Source organism: Tasmannia lanceolata, unplaced genomic scaffold, assembly GCF_043159265.1.
Source record: "Tasmannia lanceolata isolate RefF3 unplaced genomic scaffold, GAP_Taslan_0.1 ptg000018l, whole genome shotgun sequence".
NCBI lineage: Eukaryota > Viridiplantae > Streptophyta > Magnoliopsida > Canellales > Winteraceae > Tasmannia > Tasmannia lanceolata.
In genome coordinates, this window is record NW_027518695.1 from 56377283 (window position 1) to 56397341 (window position 20059).

Sequence of the window (20059 nt, forward strand, 5' to 3'; positions counted from 1 at the left end):
GAACCAGGGTGCGAACCAGTATCGAACCTGGGTGCAACCAGCAACGAACCTGGGTGCAACCAGGGTCTAACCAGAGGCTAACCAGGGGGAACCAGGGTGTGAACCATTAGGGAAAAATAAAAATGAAGATAAGATGGGTTAAGAGAAGAGGGAAACATGTATAACTTCAAAGTCTACCATCAAGAAGAATGAGTAAAGATTGATCCTAGATGCTTCCTAACATGGTTTTTCTTTTAAAGTAAAAGATATGCATGAAAACAGACCCTACATAGAATTGAAATAAATGCCTACCTCTTTGAAAACCCACTTTGTGTTTGATTTTTCTTTGATCTTAATTCCTTGAAGATGATTCCTTGCTTGATAATGACTGCTTTTGATATATATCACCCAACGTATCACCCGATCCGGCAAGGATGGCCGAACCCTTGAAGAGATGAGGGAGAGGGATGAATTTTCTAAGAGAGGGATTCTTTTTCTTCTTTTTCTTGGATGGTGGGATGAGAGGGTATTTATAGGAGAATGGGATAGGAGGTTAGGTGAGGTTAGGTGAGGTTAGGTAAGGTTAGGTGAGGTTAGGTAAGGTTAGGTGAGGTTAGGTGAGGTTAGGTGAGGTTTGGGTGGTTAGGATGAGAGGAGAGGTTAGGTGAGGTTAGGTGAGGTTTGGATGGTTAGGATGAGAGGAGAGGTTAGGTGGTTTTGGATGGTGAGACCCAGGTCAAGATCTGTCATTGATCTAACGATTTACGGAAATCGGGTCTCGGAATGGAATCAGGGTCCGGGCTATGAAGTGACCCTAGCTTATTTTGTCCCGATTGATGATCCGTAAAGTCAGATCAAGATATTAATGACCTAAAACATATAAATCAATAATAGAGGGGGTTCTCACATGGATTTAACACACTAAATTCACTAATCAGGGTATTTTTCAATTTTTCGGATCTAATCATCTCACCAGGTACATCTCTTTATCATTTTGTTTTTTTTCAAAAAATTTGAGGATGGATCAATATATTAGGTTATTGTTGGTTAAAGTAAAGCAAAATGTGGGTGTCTACAGATGCCCCTCTTTGGTAGAGACGACGTAGTCATCGAATACCAAAGTCAAAATGACAGAACCATTTTGCGTAGCTTTAATCGACAAAGGACCCCCTAAACACAATGCAACCTAATATAATGCAAGACCTTAGATGAAATCCTAGAATTGGAATGCAATAAAACAAACCCGCTGCGGTGCCGCTGGCAACGAGAGAAATGGGATACCATTTTCAAATGGATTTTCGGAGGGAAAGGAATATCGCTTTTGAACAGCTTCAGAGGAAATGAGACGTCATTTTCAAATGGTCTCAGAGAATAATGGATGACTTTTGAAAGATTCTTAATGAAAATGCAGCATCATTTTTGAATGGGCTTGGGCAAGATGAAATACCGTATTTATACGGATTCCAAGGAAATGAGACATCATAGTTGTATGATGTTCAAAGGGTATAAGAGACCATAGTTGTATGGATTCGAAGAGAATGAAATACCGTATTTGTACGGATTCCAAGGAAATGAGACATCATAGTTGTATGATGTTCAAAGGGGATAAGAGACCATAGTTGTATGAACTCGAAGAAAATGAAATACCGTATTTGTACGGATTCCAAGGAAATGAGACATCATAGTTGTATGATGTTCAAAGGGGATAAGAGACCATAGTCGTATGGACTCGGAGAGTGAAATACCGTATTTGTACGGACTCCAAGGAAGCGAGATATCATATTTGTGTGATGTTCAGAGAGAAAATATCTTTTTCCAAATGGATTCAGAGAGATATGATGATTTGAGCTTTGAGAGAAATCGAAATTTCCAATTAACAACTTTAGAAGCAAAGGATTTAATAACACTATGCAGCAAAAGAACTTCAGGGCTTAAATATGGGATGCCACTTCATTAGCAATCTGCCTCAGTTTGAGGCATTCTAACCTTCTTCTATTCGTTAACCAGAGATTATTCTTTCAAAGATCTTCGTCATTCGTGACAGCGTCACCTTTTTCCAAGTTCCTCAGAACCTGTTAATGAACCTGCCTTCAGAGTGATTGCACCCTACAACAATTCTAAAAATAATTTTTTTTTTTTTTAAATAGAACTACAGACACTTGTAATAAAAACACAAAATAAGAAAGATTACTCCAGTAATCTCGTGATGCTTCTGACTTATCAGTATTTTCTTTTGGGTTAGACTAGCCTCTTTTAAAGAACGTTTCTCCATTGATAAACATCTTCACTTATTTTTAATACAGTGATACCTCATATATCTTTCTATCAACTTTCAGATTGCTTCAAAATTAATGCCCCTAGTTTCGAGAATCATTGTGTATTAGCTTCGCCTGACCTACCGCGAGTTCAGAGGTAGATGTAATTCTTCTGGCGTGAACCCCATCTTACCACGACCAAGTCTTCCTTTTTTGGATTTTCAACTTGGTGGACCGCTCGGCCTTAACTTTTGCCTGAATCGCCTTTTCAGGTTTTCGACTCAGCGGGCCACCCCCTTACCTTTTGCCTAAGCCGCCCTTTCAGGTTTTCAACTTAGCAGGGGAATGATCCTAAATTTTGCCTAGATCGCCTTTTCAGGTTTTTCAATCTAGCGGATCTTCAAGCTCCATTTCTTTTCTTTTTTATTATTTTTTTTTATCTTCTTTTCTTTTTACTTGAACACCAAAAGGACTTTATAGGTGAGGTAGGGCTTTTCAAAGAATGGCTTAAGGTTTTGCAAGGGTCTCGACCGAACCTATGAACAGGTTGCCTACGTATCCCAGTGTAGGAATCAGATCATGCGTAGTTCAGGGCGAATGCCCCTAGTATATTGGGATTTGAAGGAAAATTTTATTTAGGCTCAAAAGGGTTTGCAAAAGGTTATAAATTTTTTGATTTTTGGTTATGAATTTGGGATTTATTCGGCCAAAGGACGGCCTTCTGATGTTCAAGCATAGAACCTCTTGAGTTGATCAAGATTTGTTGGTTCTGGCAATATTTCTCCATTTAAATTACGGAGCTTGACGGCTTTTCCGGGTAAGATTTGGTCCACAATGTATGGTCCTGACCAATTTGGTTTGAACTTGCCCCTTGGGTCAAACATTGGTGCTCGATTCTCTTTTAGAACAAGATTGCCTTCTTCTAAATCTCTGACCTTAACCTTTTTATTAAAAGCACGGGCTATTCTGCGCTGATAACCTTGCACATGGTAAAGCGCCTTTAATCTCTTCTCGTCTAGCATGTTCAACTCTTTATACCTGGCATCTGCCCATTCATTTTCTGGTAACTTGACTTCAGTCAATACTCGGAGCGAAGGTACACGGATCTCAACAGGTAGCACTGCTTCCATCCCGTAAACAAGAGAGTAAGGGGTTGCCCCAGTTGAAGCCCTAATTGATGTTCTGTAAGCCCACAAGGCGTATGGTAACTTATTCGACCAATCTTTATAAGTTTCTGACATTTTGCTAATGATAGTCTTGACATTTTTGTTTGCAGCTTCTACCGCTCCATTTGTCTGCGGACGATAAGGCGAGGATTTATGATGCTTAATCTTGAACTCTTCGCAAAGAGAGATTACTTCCTTCTTGAAATGAGATCCATTATCTGAGATAAGTTCATGGGGAATTCCATATCTGCAAATTATGTTGGTGCGTATGAATTTAGCAACTGATGAGGATGTAAGCTTTGCATAAGAAGCGGCCTCAACCCACTTGGTGAAGTAATCAATAGCAACGAGTATGTACTCGTGACCATTAGACGACTTGGGAGAAATCTTGCCAATGATGTCAATTCCCCATACCGAAAACGGCCAAGGAGAGGTAAGAGAATGCAATTCGGTGGGTGGTACATGGATGAGATTCGCATGTATCTGACATTTATAGCATCTCTTCACAAATGTGTGACAATCTGCTTCTAATGTCGGCCAATAATACCCCAGACGTAGGATCTTCCTTGCCAACATCTTCCCATTCATATGAGGCCCACACACCCCTTCATGAATATCTGCGAGAATTTCTTCTGCCTGATCTTCAGTGACACATAAGAGTTGAATTCCATCGAAAGACCGTCGATACAACTCTCCTCCACAAATGACGAAATTAGCTGCCAATCTCTGCAAAGTCCTTATTTCTTTACTCGACGCCTCATTGGGATGCCCCTGGCCTGAGATGTAGTTCTTTATGTCTGTATACCATGGCTTTCCATCGGGACATCTTGCAGCTATTTCTATAGCATCAACATATGCAGGAGCCCATTGCTCTTGAACCGTGATGGGCCTCATCTTCATATTGTGAGGTATGTCAATCATGGAAGCTAACGTTGCTAAGGCATCGGCGAATCTATTCTTCAACCTTGGCAAATAACTGAAAGTGACGCGTTGAAATTGCTTAGCGAGAATATCCAAGTATTCATGATATGGCAATAGCTTTTCTTCTTTGGTTCTTGTAGACACCCCATTTTGTTTTGTTTTAATCAACAAATAAATTAGTGTGTTAAATCCATGTGAGAACCCCCTCTATCATTGATTTATATGTTTTAGGTCATTAATATCTTGATCTGACTTTACGGATCATCAATCGGGACAAAATAAGCTAGGGTCACTTCATAGCCCGGACCCTGATTCCATTCCGAGACCCGATTTCCGTAAATCGTTAGATCAATGGCAGATCATGACCTGGGTCTAACCATCCAAAACCACCTAACCTCTCCTCTCATCCTAACCATTCAAACCTCACCTAACCTCACCTAACCTCTCCTCCCATCATAACCATCCAAACCTCACCTAACCTCACCTAACCTCACCTAACATCACCTAACCTCACCTAACCTTACCTAACCTCACCTAACCTCACCTAACCTCCTATCCCATTCTCCTATAAATACCCTCTCATCTCACCAAAGAAAAGGAGGAAAAAAAGAGAAAAGAGGAGAGAACCCCTCTCTTAGAAAATTCAAGCCCTCTCTCTAGACCAAATCCCTCTTCTCCATAAGTTTGCATGGAATATCGTCTACAAAAAGGTATGTCTTTTGGAATTTTATTTTCTTTTCTATATTTGTAGGATTGAGTGTTGTTTTGCGTATATTTTGGTTGATGTCATGTTTAATTTTGTACTAGTTTGGCCTTGGTCATGTTCTCACTTATGCTAAATATAATTAATGTGTTAGGGTCATTAGAACCTATTTGCGATGGGATGTTGAAATCATTAGCTTGTTAGGGAATTTAGATTTCTTTTGGGAAAACAATTCATTAAAAATTTTGAACATTTACAAGAAAGAAAACTTGAATTTTACATGAATTATCAAAACCCATTTAATTTGGCTTACAAAACCTCCATCTTTCAATTGATAACAACAGCCCCCACTCCAATTTGATAACAACAGCCCCCACTCAATCTCAAGAACCCAATATCCATACCCCACCTTGCCAAGTAGATAAAAACAACCCCTTTTTCAAACATCCCATTTGAATCTAATCTCAGGCCCATTCAAGCCATTTTTCATATTCACCGTCTTTTAATCACTAAAAAAATAAGAACTATCAAAAGAAAACATGGGGGTGCCAATATCATTCCCGTCATAGTGCTAGCTGTTAGACTTTAAACAGATTTTTCGACCTCTAAACAACAGAATCGTGGGAAATGGTTAACTACAAAGTCGTAGATATTTTCGTGCCGTTTCCAACGAGTATTCGTGCTAGATCAGACAGCGAGCGGTTAAAAAGTTAAGTCCAAAATGGTTGCGGCACACCTTTAGGCATTTCCAGTTTAATGTTGCTGTCCTTTTGTTTGCAACACAAATTCGAACCTCTAAATCACAGATTTACAAACAATGGAGAACTACAAAGTTGTAGCCCTATAAAAGATCTTTCCAACGCATGTTTGTACGTTGAATTTGGCCAAGCGGTTAAAGAGTTACGACAGTTTTAGTGGGCTGCATTTGTCAGATCTTTTAATGGTCAATGGTTTGTCGAATTTGTGCAATTGTCAAAACTTGGTTGTGTTAACGTCATTTTCCAAACCAAAATCGAAAGACATTAATCTAAAGTACATCCAACCTAAAATTAACAAAACTAAAATTCACCCATTTAAAATCCACTGATAAAAATCCGTTAAAAGCCATTAACCAAAAGACCACTAAAAATTTCAAATGAAACTAAAACCTTCTAAATAAACAACTTTAAAAGCTACCAAACACACTAAATACCTTCAGATAATAAAAGCTTCAAGAAAACTCTAAAAGTTTCCACAAACCCAAAAGAATTCGAGATTCCCAAGAGCCGGTGGATTCAAAATTCCTTTAGGAACCCTTAGAGCCCAATTTAGGAACACTGGTGTCGTGTCGTGTCGTGTCCTAAGTTTTAGGGAGTCCTAGGTTTTAGGGAGTCCTAGAGTCAGGAGTCCAGCCTCATCACGGACGCTTGCTATGTATAGCAACCGTGCCATAGGTCTAGTTACACTAGTCACCCAATCTTTCCCTAGGACAAGCCTAGTAAACTAGGATGTAAGGCAAACCTGCATTAGTCTAAGGGACCATTTGCATTTAGATGAGAATCATATAGCATCTTAGATGAAATCCTAAGATAATAAAATCTTCAACTTGAATTAAATAACTTCTCCTAAAACTGTTGAAACAGTCAATCCCGTCTAGGTCGGTGTCTTAGTTGAGTTAGGCATATGTAACTTAGCTTAGGTGCACCGAACTACGTCGACTCTGATCCCAGTGAGGCTTGGGTACGTAGGCAGCTTGGATGTCTGATGGCATACCACCCGCGAGTCGGCACCACAAACAAATTGTGGTGTTTTGTATATTAATTTTCTTGTAAATGCTTAATCAAATCACTTAGGACTTTCTATGAAATTAGAATTTTAGGAGAACTTTCACTTAGATTGAATCCAGACAAATTAATAAATCAAGATACACATTTAGGATTCACATTGAAATTAGATCATAGGATGCATGTCACTTAGTTCGCACATTAACATAGAGTTGAATGAGCCATTTAAAATAAATTTAAAAGAGTTAGCTTTTGGAATCGAAGACCGATTATCGGGCAAGAATGGTGCATGTGGTGGATAACTCCCCATACCTTCCATTCTCGTAACCAGGTAGCGAGTCTAGATTTCTGGTTAATTACGGGTCCTAGATCCCACATCTAGGTGGCGACTCTGTCAGTCTCTTTCGTGTGGAATTCGGATTGCCTTAGTGATCCCAAGTTCACAGGAAAGATTAATTCAAATCAATAATAAAATGCACACGCCAATCGCGTGGATACGAGAGACCAAGAGAGAGAGAGCGGCGGCTCGCGCCCCACGTCCCTCTCGCGGGATCAGGGTACCACAGTCTGGCGACTCTGCTGGGGACCACCTAACTTCATTAAAATTTCAAAAGATAATTCATTTGAATTTAATTTAACTGGCTCATAAAAACTCTATACTTGTTAGATTAGTTTGTCTCGTTTTATTTTCTCATCACATTTTACTCGAACTTAATTTAACAAAACCTGAAGGCATCATAGATTGCGCGAACTTATTGCACACACTTACATCACTTGCATCTAAACCCTTGCATTTCACATGCACACACGTCCTATTTTAGGAACCCGGAGTGTTATCTAGCATGGTTGACTGGGATTTCATCACCTGGTGCCTCTGTGCTAGAGAAGCATTCCACCCTTAGCCTAGTACCTTTATGGTGCGTAAACGGATCTCTTGTTCACGTACTGATACGCCGGACACTGGTACAGTATATCGAACATGGATTCGCGCTAAGGGGACTCTTGGCCTTACCCCTAGATTAACCCACACATGCATGCAGTATACGAACACATGTGCACCACATGTGTGAGCCTAGTTTAGGATATCTTACCCATTTGTGTCTAGATTAGGCCGTAGTCCATCTTCCAATGGCTACGATCGGTCCTAGGTACACAAACAAAGTCATGAGTCGAGATCCTCTCTCCACTCCGCTAGATTAGGATTAGGGTTGATGCCTTCAGGTAACACTGTTAAAATGTGCGAAGACTAAAAACTTTTCCTTTGGGGTTAGGATATAAATCCCATCATTTCCAAAGATCTCATAGGATTAGTTATTCTTAATCTACCCGTTGAAAGTAATCCTATGCAATCTCACATTTTGATCATGTGTCTATCATTCGTCTCTTGTGGGATTCGATTGTGTCTTCATTGGCGGAAATTGTGTCTCAATCATTTGATCATGCAATCTTGATGATCCAATCTTGCCTGTACCCTTGGTCTCTTCCTCCTCTAGGGGATACCTTTTTCAAGAATATTTCTGCTGAATCCTTCAGAGTTTACTCTCATAATCCTTGAACGAGGGGCATTCCCCGCGTGCTGTCATGTCATCATTGCTGTGTGTATTTGTTTTGAGGAACCATCATTTTACCTCTCGTTCCTTATCTAGTCGTATCATAATTATCATGTCAATCATAGAAAGGAGAAATTCCCTGAATTTCAAGCTCGCATCTCGTGTTTATTGTTCCTATGTCAGGATTGCTCACTGCTGAAAATCCAGGAAAGCTTCTTGGGTTTGAATCTATTCGTGGCCAGTGAAGAAGCTAATTCCCCATTTTCTTTGGAAGTCTCTCTATCCACTTTTTCCTACCGATGGCCGATTCTATGGAAAATTTTCAGCTCTTTCATGTCACAGAAACCCTGGCCCAGCTCGTCCAACTGATGAAGGAATTGAAGGAAGAAAATCAATTCATCAAAGCTCAACTTACTGAGAAATTTGGTCCAACCACTGTTGTCTCTAAGGGCAAAAATCCGAGCCTCTCCATGGTTATGGGTTTGGAAGAACTAATTGTGAATCTCTCTAGACAAATGGCTGCGCTAACAGAAGAAGTTCATCAGATGAAGCAACAAATGCAAACCTGGTATTGTCAGTCCCAAAGTTCGAAGCATTTCGCTGACAAAAATACCAAAGTCCAAGGTGTTGTTACCAGAAACTCTATCTCTCAGCACCAGCAGGATTTTATTGGGCCCTTAATTCTTGAATATAACCAAGAGCCACCATCTGAGACTACTAAAAGAGAATTCACTGACTTGCCGATCTCGCGACCTGATGCTTTGAAATGGTTGCTCAAGGAAAGAATGATAACACTATTGGAATCAGAGCCTGTTCCTAATCCTCTTCCCAGTCCTGGGACCTTCCAAATGAAAGAATTTTGTGATTATCATTTACGTCATGGTCATGCAACTGATAAATGCCTCAGCTTGAAATATGATATTCAAGACCTTATAGACATGGGGCTCCTCGACCCTCAAAATCTTTTGTCAAGCGGCGAAGCTTCATCCTTTCCTGATGACCACAAACCGTGGTTTGAGCAAATGAAGAGAAAGTCTCACGATAATCACGACCAGCAATGTACAGTGATGAGCCCGGTCTCCATAGGTCAGGAAATCAAAGTGGCCACAATACATGGGGTTTATAACAGAGGCAATTTTACTTCGAAAAAAATCAAGGAGTTACAAAACCCTATGGTATTCAAATACAATCAGTTAACGGCAACACCTAAGCAAGCGCTCAAGAAGGAATTTACCCCTCTCCCATTTCCACCATCAGTCATTTTGCAGCAAGGGTTAGCTTCAGGTCACATTACCCTACCCGGCATTAGGGCTCCTCCTAATCCTTTACCAGCAAATTGGAGAATGGACCAGTATTGTGAATACCATAGAGGCCCTGGCCACCTTACTGATAATTGCATTGCCTTAAAATTCAGGATCCAAAAGTTGATTGATGAAAAAAAAATTAGCCTACCCGAATCATGCAGTACTGCCGCCAGCCGATCGCAATGCTTAGATAACTGAGGGTTCAAAGAAGCACAGGCCCGGTTGCCATGAAAAGAATCAGAAGTTGAAAGTACCACTTATGAGCCAGCTTTCGCCGAGCCTCCGGAGCTAGACAGTTGCGGCAGTTAAAGTTTTAGTCGTTTACTATTTTATGTTGAGTCAGTCATCATGGTCAGTGCAATTGTTGAGTCCGGTTTTACAGTTCAAGGTTAATGCCTAGTCCAGGCAAGTTATCGTTTGCTTTTCTCTTTATTCAGAGTTGTGAATCCTGAGCATGTTCAGGATAGGTCGTCAGATGTAACAGCCTTTCCTTTAAATAAAATTTCAAGTTTCAATAGTTCACTTGTGTCTGTTTCTTAAGTATGCTTCTGATCTTAAAGTAAGACTCCCTCCTCAAATGAGGACAAAATTGACGAAACTCCACTTGAGTCACAGCAATTACTTGAACAAGAGGAGGAGCGCCAATCTCAGCCTTTCAAAGATGAAATTGAAGTGGTAAACACTGGCACTAAAACCTTGATCCAGTAAATGCCGATTGAAAATACATTACCCTCTAAAGAGTGTGAAGAATTGATAAAATTATTTCAAGAATAAGAAGATTGTCTAGAAAAGCTACAACCGATACCAGGGGCAAGACATAGATGGAAAGCTCAAAGAAAATGAAGAAAGTGAGAAGATATATGCTATACAAGGGGCATAGAGTGGAAACAACTTTCATATTTCCAATCAATGACCTTGGTTCTCAAATTCATAAAGCCAACAAATTCAAGATGAAAAGTTCAAAAGCAAACAATGAAAAGTGATCATCAGATATCGAGAGTACGAATCCATAGATGGAGGATGTCAAAGAACAAGTTTCGCTCTATGAAAGTCAAAAGCACGTATTAGAATCTTGAAAGAAGAAGATCCATTATCTCTTACCTGGAAATGCCGTCAAACTCCGCGAAAAAAAAAACAAAAGAGAAAAAAAAAATAATCAGTACCAGAGGGACTCTAGTAACCTAGATCGATTCCCAATCTGAACATCGAAAGGCCTCCTTTGGCCGATTAAATCCCAAAATCAAAACCCAATGTCAAAAGAATACCGATTTGCAAACCCTTCGAGCCTAAATCAAATTTTCTTGAAAACCCATCAAACTTGGGGCATTCCCCCGAACTACGCGAGACCTGATCCCTATACTGGGGTACGTAGGCAACTAGGTTGAACCGAGTTCGGTCGATTCAAAAAGGAAAAGAAATTCAATCCTTTCAAAAATAAAAGAGAGGGACAAGTTCCAAAAGAAGAGAAGTTAATTGTTCCAGAAAGAAAAGAAAAAAGGAAAAAAAAATCAAACAATTTATCTTCAAACTAGGGGCATTCGCCCTGAACTACACACGACCTGATTCCTACCTTGGGATATGTAGGCGACCTGTTCACAGGTTCGGTCGAAATCTTTGTTGAGCCTTAAGCCATTCTTTGAAAAGCCCTATCCTACCTATAAAAGTCCTTCTGGTGTTCAGAACTAATGAGCTAGGTCCTGAGATACAATAAAAAAATGAAATGATGATGAATAAGAAAAATAACGGAGTTTGAAGATCTGCTAGACTGAAAACCTGAAAGGGCGGTCTAGGCAAAATTTAAGATCATTCCCCTGCTAAGTTGAAAACCCGAAAGGGCGGCTTAGGCAAAAGCTAAGGGGATAGCCTGCTGGATCGAAAACCTAGAAAGGTGGTTCAGGCAAAAGTTAAGGCTAGCGCGGTCCGCCAAGTTAAAAACCCTGAAGAGGTGACTTGGTCACGGTAAGAGAATCAGTATAAGAAGGCAACAGCCGGTATCAAGACTGAAGATCAACTGAAGTTCAAGCAAATTCAAGTGATATCCTCAAAACTGGGGGCATTGGAGCTAAGCAATCCTAGGAGTTGTAATTAAATCATTGAGGCATTACTGTTTTAAGGAAAAAGTCCAGTGTTTACCAATTGAAAAAAATATTCCTTGAAAGGATAGACTTACCAAATAAAACGTTAACTAAGTCAGAAGCATTACTGTGTCTGTCAGTGTAGTTAATCAATCGTTGTTATTCTATGTTCACTCCTTTAGAGCTCCTCAATCCTTTGAGTAGTGCCTTTTATCTAAGTTTTCTATTTAAAAAGAGTCAATCGTCATCCATATGTCTAAATGATGCAACTGTCTCGGTGAAGGAGGCCCGGCTTCGCCAGCTCCCTGCGATTGTACCTGAAAGAGCTTGAGAATCCAGTCAAACAGCTTCATTTCAAAGATGATCAACTCAGAAGAGTTCAGAAGTAGAAACATCAGAAAGCCCAGCTTCCGTAAAAAGATCATGCCTCAAAAAGGCATCTTAAGCTTGGAAGAGCCTCAGATGCAATGATGGTCGAGCCAATTTCTCAGAAAGATGAACCATTAAAATTCAGAATTTCCTTCCAGTTAGTTAAATACTATCCTGGTCAAGAAATGTTTATCTAAACACCTATCAAGAGGCAAGTCCCACTTTTCCATGATTATATCCAAGAGAGCCGTTGTTCTAGATTACTAATTTTAAGTGTCTTGTTCAAGGTTTCAGTTATCCAAATCCCCAAAGACAAGACCAGCAGTCTCTTTGAGAAAAATCTTGTTGAAGTTTAATAAAAGTGTTTCTAATCCATTCTTGTTAGTAATGGTTCTTCGGTTTGCCGTTTCATCATTCGTCACGGTTTGCCGTTTCATCATTCGTCAAAGTCCTAGTTTCCGATATCTTTGTCAAGCACGATCTGTAACATCCCCGATTTCATTAAGTTCAAAAAATCAAAAATTCATCAAATCCAATCCTATGTCAAATTCAAGTTCATGAAAAATCTCTAAATTCTTCATTGTTGAATTCATCAATCAAAGCTATCTTGTTTCCTTGAGCCCGTTTGTGAACGGTGCCTCATTTTCTGAGTCCATTTGTGAATGGTCTCGTGTTCTCCTTGAGCCCGTTTGTGAACGGCGCCTCATTTCTGAAGTTCATTTGTAAATGGTCTCATGTTCCCCTTCATCCCGTTTGTGAACGGTGTCTCATTTTCTGAAGTTCATTTGTAAATTGTCTCATATCCTCTTCAAGCCCGTTTGTGAACGGTGCCTCATTTTCTGAGTCCATTTGTTTATGGTCTCATGTCCTCCTTGAGCCCGTTTGTGGACGGTGCCTCATTTCTGAAAAATCAAAAATTCATCAAATCCAATCCTATGTCAAATTCAAGTTCATGAAAAAACTCTAAATTCTTCGTTGTTGAGTTCATCAATCAAAGCTATCTTGTTTCTTTGAGCCCGTTTGTGAACGGTGCCTCATTTCTCGAGTCCATTTGTAAATGGTCCCGTCTTCTCCTTGAACCCGTTTGTAAACGGTGTCCCATTTTCTGAGTCCATTTGTGAATGGTCTCGTGTTCTCCTTGAGCCCGTTTGTGAACGGTGCCTCATTTCTCGAGTCCATTTGTGAATGGTCTCGTGTTCTCCTTGAGCCCGTTTGTGAACGGCGCCTCATTTCTCGAGTTCATTTGTGAATGGTCTCGTCTTCTCCTTGAACCCGTTTGTAAACGGTGTCCCATTTTCTGAGTCCATTTGTGAATGGTCTCGTGTTCTCCTTGAGCCCGTTTGTGAACGGCGCCTCATTTCTCGAGTTCATTTGTGAATGGTCTCGTGTTCTCCTTGAGCCCGTTTGTGAACGGCGCCTCATTTCTCGAGTTCATTTGTGAATGGTCTCATCTTCTCCTTGAGCCCGTTTGCGGACGGTACCTCATTTCCCAAAAATAAAAATTCATCAAATCCAATCCCCGATTCAAACAAATCCAATCTTACGTCAAATTCAAGTTCATGAAAAATCTCATGTCCTCTTTGAGCCCTTCTGTGAAAGGTGCCTCATTTCTCGAGGCCGTTTGTGAATGGTCTCGTCTTCTCCTTGAGCCCGTTTGCGGACGGTACCTCATTTCCCAAAAATAAAAAATTCATCAAAACCAATCCCCGATTCAAACAAACTCAATCTTACGTCAAATTCAAGTTCATGAAAAATCTCATGCCCTCTTTGAGCCCGTTTGTGAACGGTGCCTCTTTTCTCGAGACCATTTGGGGATGGTCTCGTCTTCTCCTTGAACCCGTTTGTGAACATGTTTCTCATTCTCTGAGTCCATTTGTGAATGGTCTCATGTCCTCTTTGAGCCCGTTTGTGAACGGTGCCTCTTTTCTCGAGGCCATTTGTGAATGGTCTCATCTTCTCCTTGAGCCCGTTTGCGGACGGTACCTCATTTTCCAAAAATAAAAAAATTTATCAAATCCAAATCCTTAATTAAAAAATAAAAATAAAAATCCATTCCTACGTCAAATTCAAGTTCATAAAAAAATCCCTAAATTCTTCGAGCCCGTTTGTGAACGGTGCCTCATTTCTCGAGTCCATTTGTGAATGGTCTCGTCTTCTCTTCGAACCCGTTTGTGAACAGGTGTCTCATTCTCTGAGTCCATTTGTGAATGGTCTCATCTTCTCCTTGAGCCCGTTTGTGAACGGTGCCTCATTTTCTGAGTCCATTTGTGAATGGTCTCGTGTCCTCTTTGAGCCCGTTTGTGAACGGTGCCTCATTTCTCGAGTCCATTTGTGAATGGTCTTGTCTTCTCCTTGAGCCCGTTTGTGAACGGTGCCTCATTTCTCGAATCCATTTGTGAATGGTCTCGTCTTCTCCTTGAGCCTGTTTGTGAATGGTGCCTCATTTCTCGAGTCCATTTGTGAATGGTCTTGTCTTATCCTTGAGCCCGTTTGTGAATGGTGCCTCTTTTCTCGAATCCATTTGTGAATGGTATCGTCCTCCTTGAGCCCGTTTGTGAACGGTGCCTCATTTCTCGAGTCCATTTGTGAATGGTCTTGTCTTCTCCTTGAGCCCGTTTGTGAACGGTGCCTCTTTTCTCGAATCCATTTGTGAATGGTATCGTCCTCCTTGAGCCCGTTTGTGAACGGTGCCTCATTTCTCGAGTCCATTTGTGAATGGTCTTGTCTTCTCCTTGAGCCCGTTTGTGAACGGTGCCTCTTTTCTCGAGTCCATTTGTGAATGGTTTTCTATCCTCCTTGAGGCCGTTTGTGAACGGTGCCTCATTATCCAAGTCCATTTGGGAATGCTTCTTATCCTCGTTGAACCCGCTTGTGAGCGGCGTCTCATCTCCTTCTAAAAACTGTTTGAGAGCGATCTTTGTCCTTTCCCTTCAGAATCCATTCGAAAATGATATCTCATTCTCTAATTGCCCGTTTGTGAACGGCGCCGCATCGAGTTTTTATTATTATTCAAGTTCTAGGGTTTCATCTAAGGTTTTGCATTATGTTAAGGTGCGTTGTGTCTAGAGAGTCCTTTGTCGATTAAAACTACGCAAAATGGTTCTGTCATTTTTAACTTTGGTATTCAATGACTACGTCATCTCTACCAAAGAGGGGCATCTGTAGACACCCCATTTTGTTTTGTTTTAATCAACAAATAAATTAGTGTGTTAAATCCATGTGAGAACCCCCTCTATCATTGATTTATATGTTTTAGGTCATTAATATCTTGATCTGACTTTACGGATCATCAATCGGGACAAAATAAGCTAGGGTCACTTCATAGCCCGGACCCTGATTCCATTCCGAGACCCGATTTCCGTAAATCGTTAGATCAATGGCAGATCATGACCTGGGTCTAACCATCCAAAACCACCTAACCTCTCCTCTCATCCTAACCATTCAAACCTCACCTAACCTCACCTAACCTCTCCTCCCATCATAACCATCCAAACCTCACCTAACCTCACCTAACCTCACCTAACATCACCTAACCTCACCTAACCTTACCTAACCTCACCTAACCTCACCTAACCTCCTATCCCATTCTCCTATAAATACCCTCTCATCTCACCAAAGAAAAGGAGGAAAAAAAGAGAAAAGAGGAGAGAACCCCTCTCTTAGAAAATTCAAGCCCTCTCTCTAGACCAAATCCCTCTTCTCCATAAGTTTGCATGGAATATCGTCTACAAAAAGGTATGTCTTTTGGAATTTTATTTTCTTTTCTATATTTGTAGGATTGAGTGTTGTTTTGCGTATATTTTGGTTGATGTCATGTTTAATTTTGTACTAGTTTGGCCTTGGTCATGTTCTCACTTATGCTAAATATAATTAATGTGTTAGGGTCATTAGAACCTATTTGCGATGGGATGTTGAAATCATTAGCTTGTTAGGGAATTTAGATTTCTTTTGGGAAAACAATTCATTAAAAATTTTGAACATTTACAAGAAAGAAAACTTGAATTTTACATGAATTATCAAAACCCATTTAATTTGGCTTACAAAACCTCCATCTTTCAATTGATAACAACAGCCCCCACTCCAATTTGATAACAACAGCCCCCACTCAATCTCAAGAACCCAATATCCATACCCCACCTTGCCAAGTAGATAAAAACAACCCCTTTTTCAAACATCCCATTTGAATCTAATCTCAGGCCCATTCAAGCCATTTTTCATATTCACCGTCTTTTAATCACTAAAAAAATAAGAACTATCAAAAGAAAACATGGGGGTGCCAATATCATTCCCGTCATAGTGCTAGCTGTTAGACTTTAAACAGATTTTTCGACCTCTAAACAACAGAATCGTGGGAAATGGTTAACTACAAAGTCGTAGATATTTTCGTGCCGTTTCCAACGAGTATTCGTGCTAGATCAGACAGCGAGCGGTTAAAAAGTTAAGTCCAAAATGGTTGCGGCACACCTTTAGGCATTTCCAGTTTAATGTTGCTGTCCTTTTGTTTGCAACACAAATTCGAACCTCTAAATCACAGATTTACAAACAATGGAGAACTACAAAGTTGTAGCCCTATAAAAGATCTTTCCAACGCATGTTTGTACGTTGAATTTGGCCAAGCGGTTAAAGAGTTACGACAGTTTTAGTGGGCTGCATTTGTCAGATCTTTTAATGGTCAATGGTTTGTCGAATTTGTGCAATTGTCAAAACTTGGTTGTGTTAACGTCATTTTCCAAACCAAAATCGAAAGACATTAATCTAAAGTACATCCAACCTAAAATTAACAAAACTAAAATTCACCCATTTAAAATCCACTGATAAAAATCCGTTAAAAGCCATTAACCAAAAGACCACTAAAAATTTCAAATGAAACTAAAACCTTCTAAATAAACAACTTTAAAAGCTACCAAACACACTAAATACCTTCAGATAATAAAAGCTTCAAGAAAACTCTAAAAGTTTCCACAAACCCAAAAGAATTCGAGATTCCCAAGAGCCGGTGGATTCAAAATTCCTTTAGGAACCCTTAGAGCCCAATTTAGGAACACTGGTGTCGTGTCGTGTCGTGTCCTAAGTTTTAGGGAGTCCTAGGTTTTAGGGAGTCCTAGAGTCAGGAGTCCAGCCTCATCACGGACGCTTGCTATGTATAGCAACCGTGCCATAGGTCTAGTTACACTAGTCACCCAATCTTTCCCTAGGACAAGCCTAGTAAACTAGGATGTAAGGCAAACCTGCATTAGTCTAAGGGACCATTTGCATTTAGATGAGAATCATATAGCATCTTAGATGAAATCCTAAGATAATAAAATCTTCAACTTGAATTAAATAACTTCTCCTAAAACTGTTGAAACAGTCAATCCCGTCTAGGTCGGTGTCTTAGTTGAGTTAGGCATATGTAACTTAGCTTAGGTGCACCGAACTACGTCGACTCTGATCCCAGTGAGGCTTGGGTACGTAGGCAGCTTGGATGTCTGATGGCATACCACCCGCGAGTCGGCACCACAAACAAATTGTGGTGTTTTGTATATTAATTTTCTTGTAAATGCTTAATCAAATCACTTAGGACTTTCTATGAAATTAGAATTTTAGGAGAACTTTCACTTAGATTGAATCCAGACAAATTAATAAATCAAGATACACATTTAGGATTCACATTGAAATTAGATCATAGGATGCATGTCACTTAGTTCGCACATTAACATAGAGTTGAATGAGCCATTTAAAATAAATTTAAAAGAGTTAGCTTTTGGAATCGAAGACCGATTATCGGGCAAGAATGGTGCATGTGGTGGATAACTCCCCATACCTTCCATTCTCGTAACCAGGTAGCGAGTCTAGATTTCTGGTTAATTACGGGTCCTAGATCCCACATCTAGGTGGCGACTCTGTCAGTCTCTTTCGTGTGGAATTCGGATTGCCTTAGTGATCCCAAGTTCACAGGAAAGATTAATTCAAATCAATAATAAAATGCACACGCCAATCGCGTGGATACGAGAGACCAAGAGAGAGAGAGCGGCGGCTCGCGCCCCACGTCCCTCTCGCGGGATCAGGGTACCACAGTTCTCCACTCTCCTTGAGTTTGGCAAATGATTAGCTTCGAATCTCCATATACGTCAAGATTCTCTATGCCTAAGGCCAATGCAGCCTCAAGCCCAACAATGCATGCTTCATATTCTGCCATATTGTTGGTGCAATTGAATTGTAACTTAACGGCAACGGGGACATGCTCATTTCGAGGCGACACAAGCAATGCCCCTACTCCTTGTCCTGTTTGGTTTGCTGCTCCATCAAAATAGAGGGTCCAACCAGTTTCTGGATACTCATCTTCAACCATCATGATCTCTTCATCTGGGAACATCGGCTTGAAATGCTGACTTTCTTCTCGGGGTGCTTCCGCCAATTGTTCAGCAATGGCTCGGCCCTTTACTGATTTTTGGGTTACATGAGTGATGTCAAATTCAGACAACAATAATAACCATCTGGCAGTCCTGCCTGTCAGGGCTGGTTTTTCAAAGAGATACTTCAGAGGATCCATCCTCGACAAAAGCAGGACCTTATGTGATAAAAGGTAATGCCTGAGTCGCTGAGTGGCCCAAACCAAGGCTAAGCAGGTTTTTTCTAGGACAGTATACTTTTGTTCATACTCCAACATCTTCTTGCTAAGATAATACACAGCCTTTTCATGCTTGGTTTCTGGATCTTGTTGTGCTAACATACAACCCATTGTGGTTTCTGTTACTGACAAGTAAAGCAGCAATGGATGCCCCGGTATCACTGGTGCTACTATCGGTGGCTCAGACAAACTTTGCTTTATCTTTTCAAAGGCCTGCTGACATTCCTCTGTCCATTCTTTGGAAGAGTTCTTCTTTAAGAGCTTAAAGATAGGTTCACAAGTTGATGTCAGATGAGCGATGAATCGCCTTAGGAACTGTATCCTTCCTAGGAATCCCCGAATTTCCTTCTCGGTTCTAGGCGGTGGCATCTCCTGGATAGCCTTAATCTTCTGAGGATCTACCTCTACACCCCTTTGACTCACCATAAATCCAAGCAACTTACCGGAGGTAACCCCGAACACACACTTGCTAGGATTCAGGCGAAGCTGGTATTTGAGAATTCTTTCAAAGAACTTCTTAAGGTTCGGGATATGATCTTTCCTTTCCTTGGCTTTTACAATCATATCATCGACATAAACTTCGACTTCTCTATGTATCATGTCATGGAGCAAGGCTGTAGCTGCTCTTTGGTATGTCGCACCGGCATTCTTAAGACCAAATGGCATTACCCGATAGCAATATGTCCCCCATTGTGTAATGAACGAGGTCTTAGCCATGTCCTCGGGTGCCATCTTAATTTGATTGTAGCCCGAGAAACCATCCATAAAAGATAGTAATTCATGCCCGGCCGTATTGTCCACCAAGATATCGATATGTGGTAGAGGGAAATCATCTTTTGGACTTGCCTTGTTCAAATCCCTGAAATCTACACACATTCTCACCTTTCCATCTTTCTTCGGTACAGGTACTATATTTGCGAGCCATTCTGGATATTCCACCACTTGCAGAAATCCAGCATTCAACTGCTTAGTAACCTCTTCTTCTACTTTCAGGACCCACTCAGGCTTCATTCTCCTTAGCTTCTGCTTTTTAGGTTTAATCCCAGGCAATAAAGGTAGCTTGTGCTGAACAATGTCTTCGCTCAACCCGGGCATATCTTTGTAGGACCAGGCAAAAACTTCTTTATATTCCTTAAGTAGGTTTATTAATTCATCGCGCTCTTCAGAGGATAGAGTATTTCCAATTCGTATTTCCTGTATTAAATCTTCTGTTCCGATGTTTATAATTTCGATTTCATCTTTAAGAGGCTGGGCTCGGCGCTCCTCCTCTTGTTTGAGCATATGCTGCAATTCAAGGGGAGTTTCGTCGATCCCCCCTTCCTCATCTGAGGAGGGAGTGTTATCATTATTATTAAAGTCAGAAG

General features: G+C 40.6%; 1 protein-coding gene across 1 annotated transcript; it reads left to right on the plus strand.

Moving 5' to 3' along the window:
- Nucleotides 1-4921: 4921 nt before the first annotated feature.
- On the plus strand, nt 4922-10158 carry LOC143851740 (uncharacterized). Its single transcript, XM_077361231.1, has 2 exons — nt 4922-5031; nt 8521-10158. Exon 2 carries the CDS (start codon nt 8637-8639, stop codon nt 9837-9839), a length of 1203 nt encoding a protein of 400 aa, XP_077217346.1. The 5' UTR covers nt 4922-5031; nt 8521-8636; the 3' UTR covers nt 9840-10158.
- Nucleotides 10159-20059: the final 9901 nt, after the last annotated feature.

Coding starts and splice junctions, on each gene's coding strand:
- LOC143851740 (XM_077361231.1), top strand. CDS start 8,637: ATGGCCGATTCTATGGAAAATTTTCAGCTCTTTCATGTCACAGAAACC.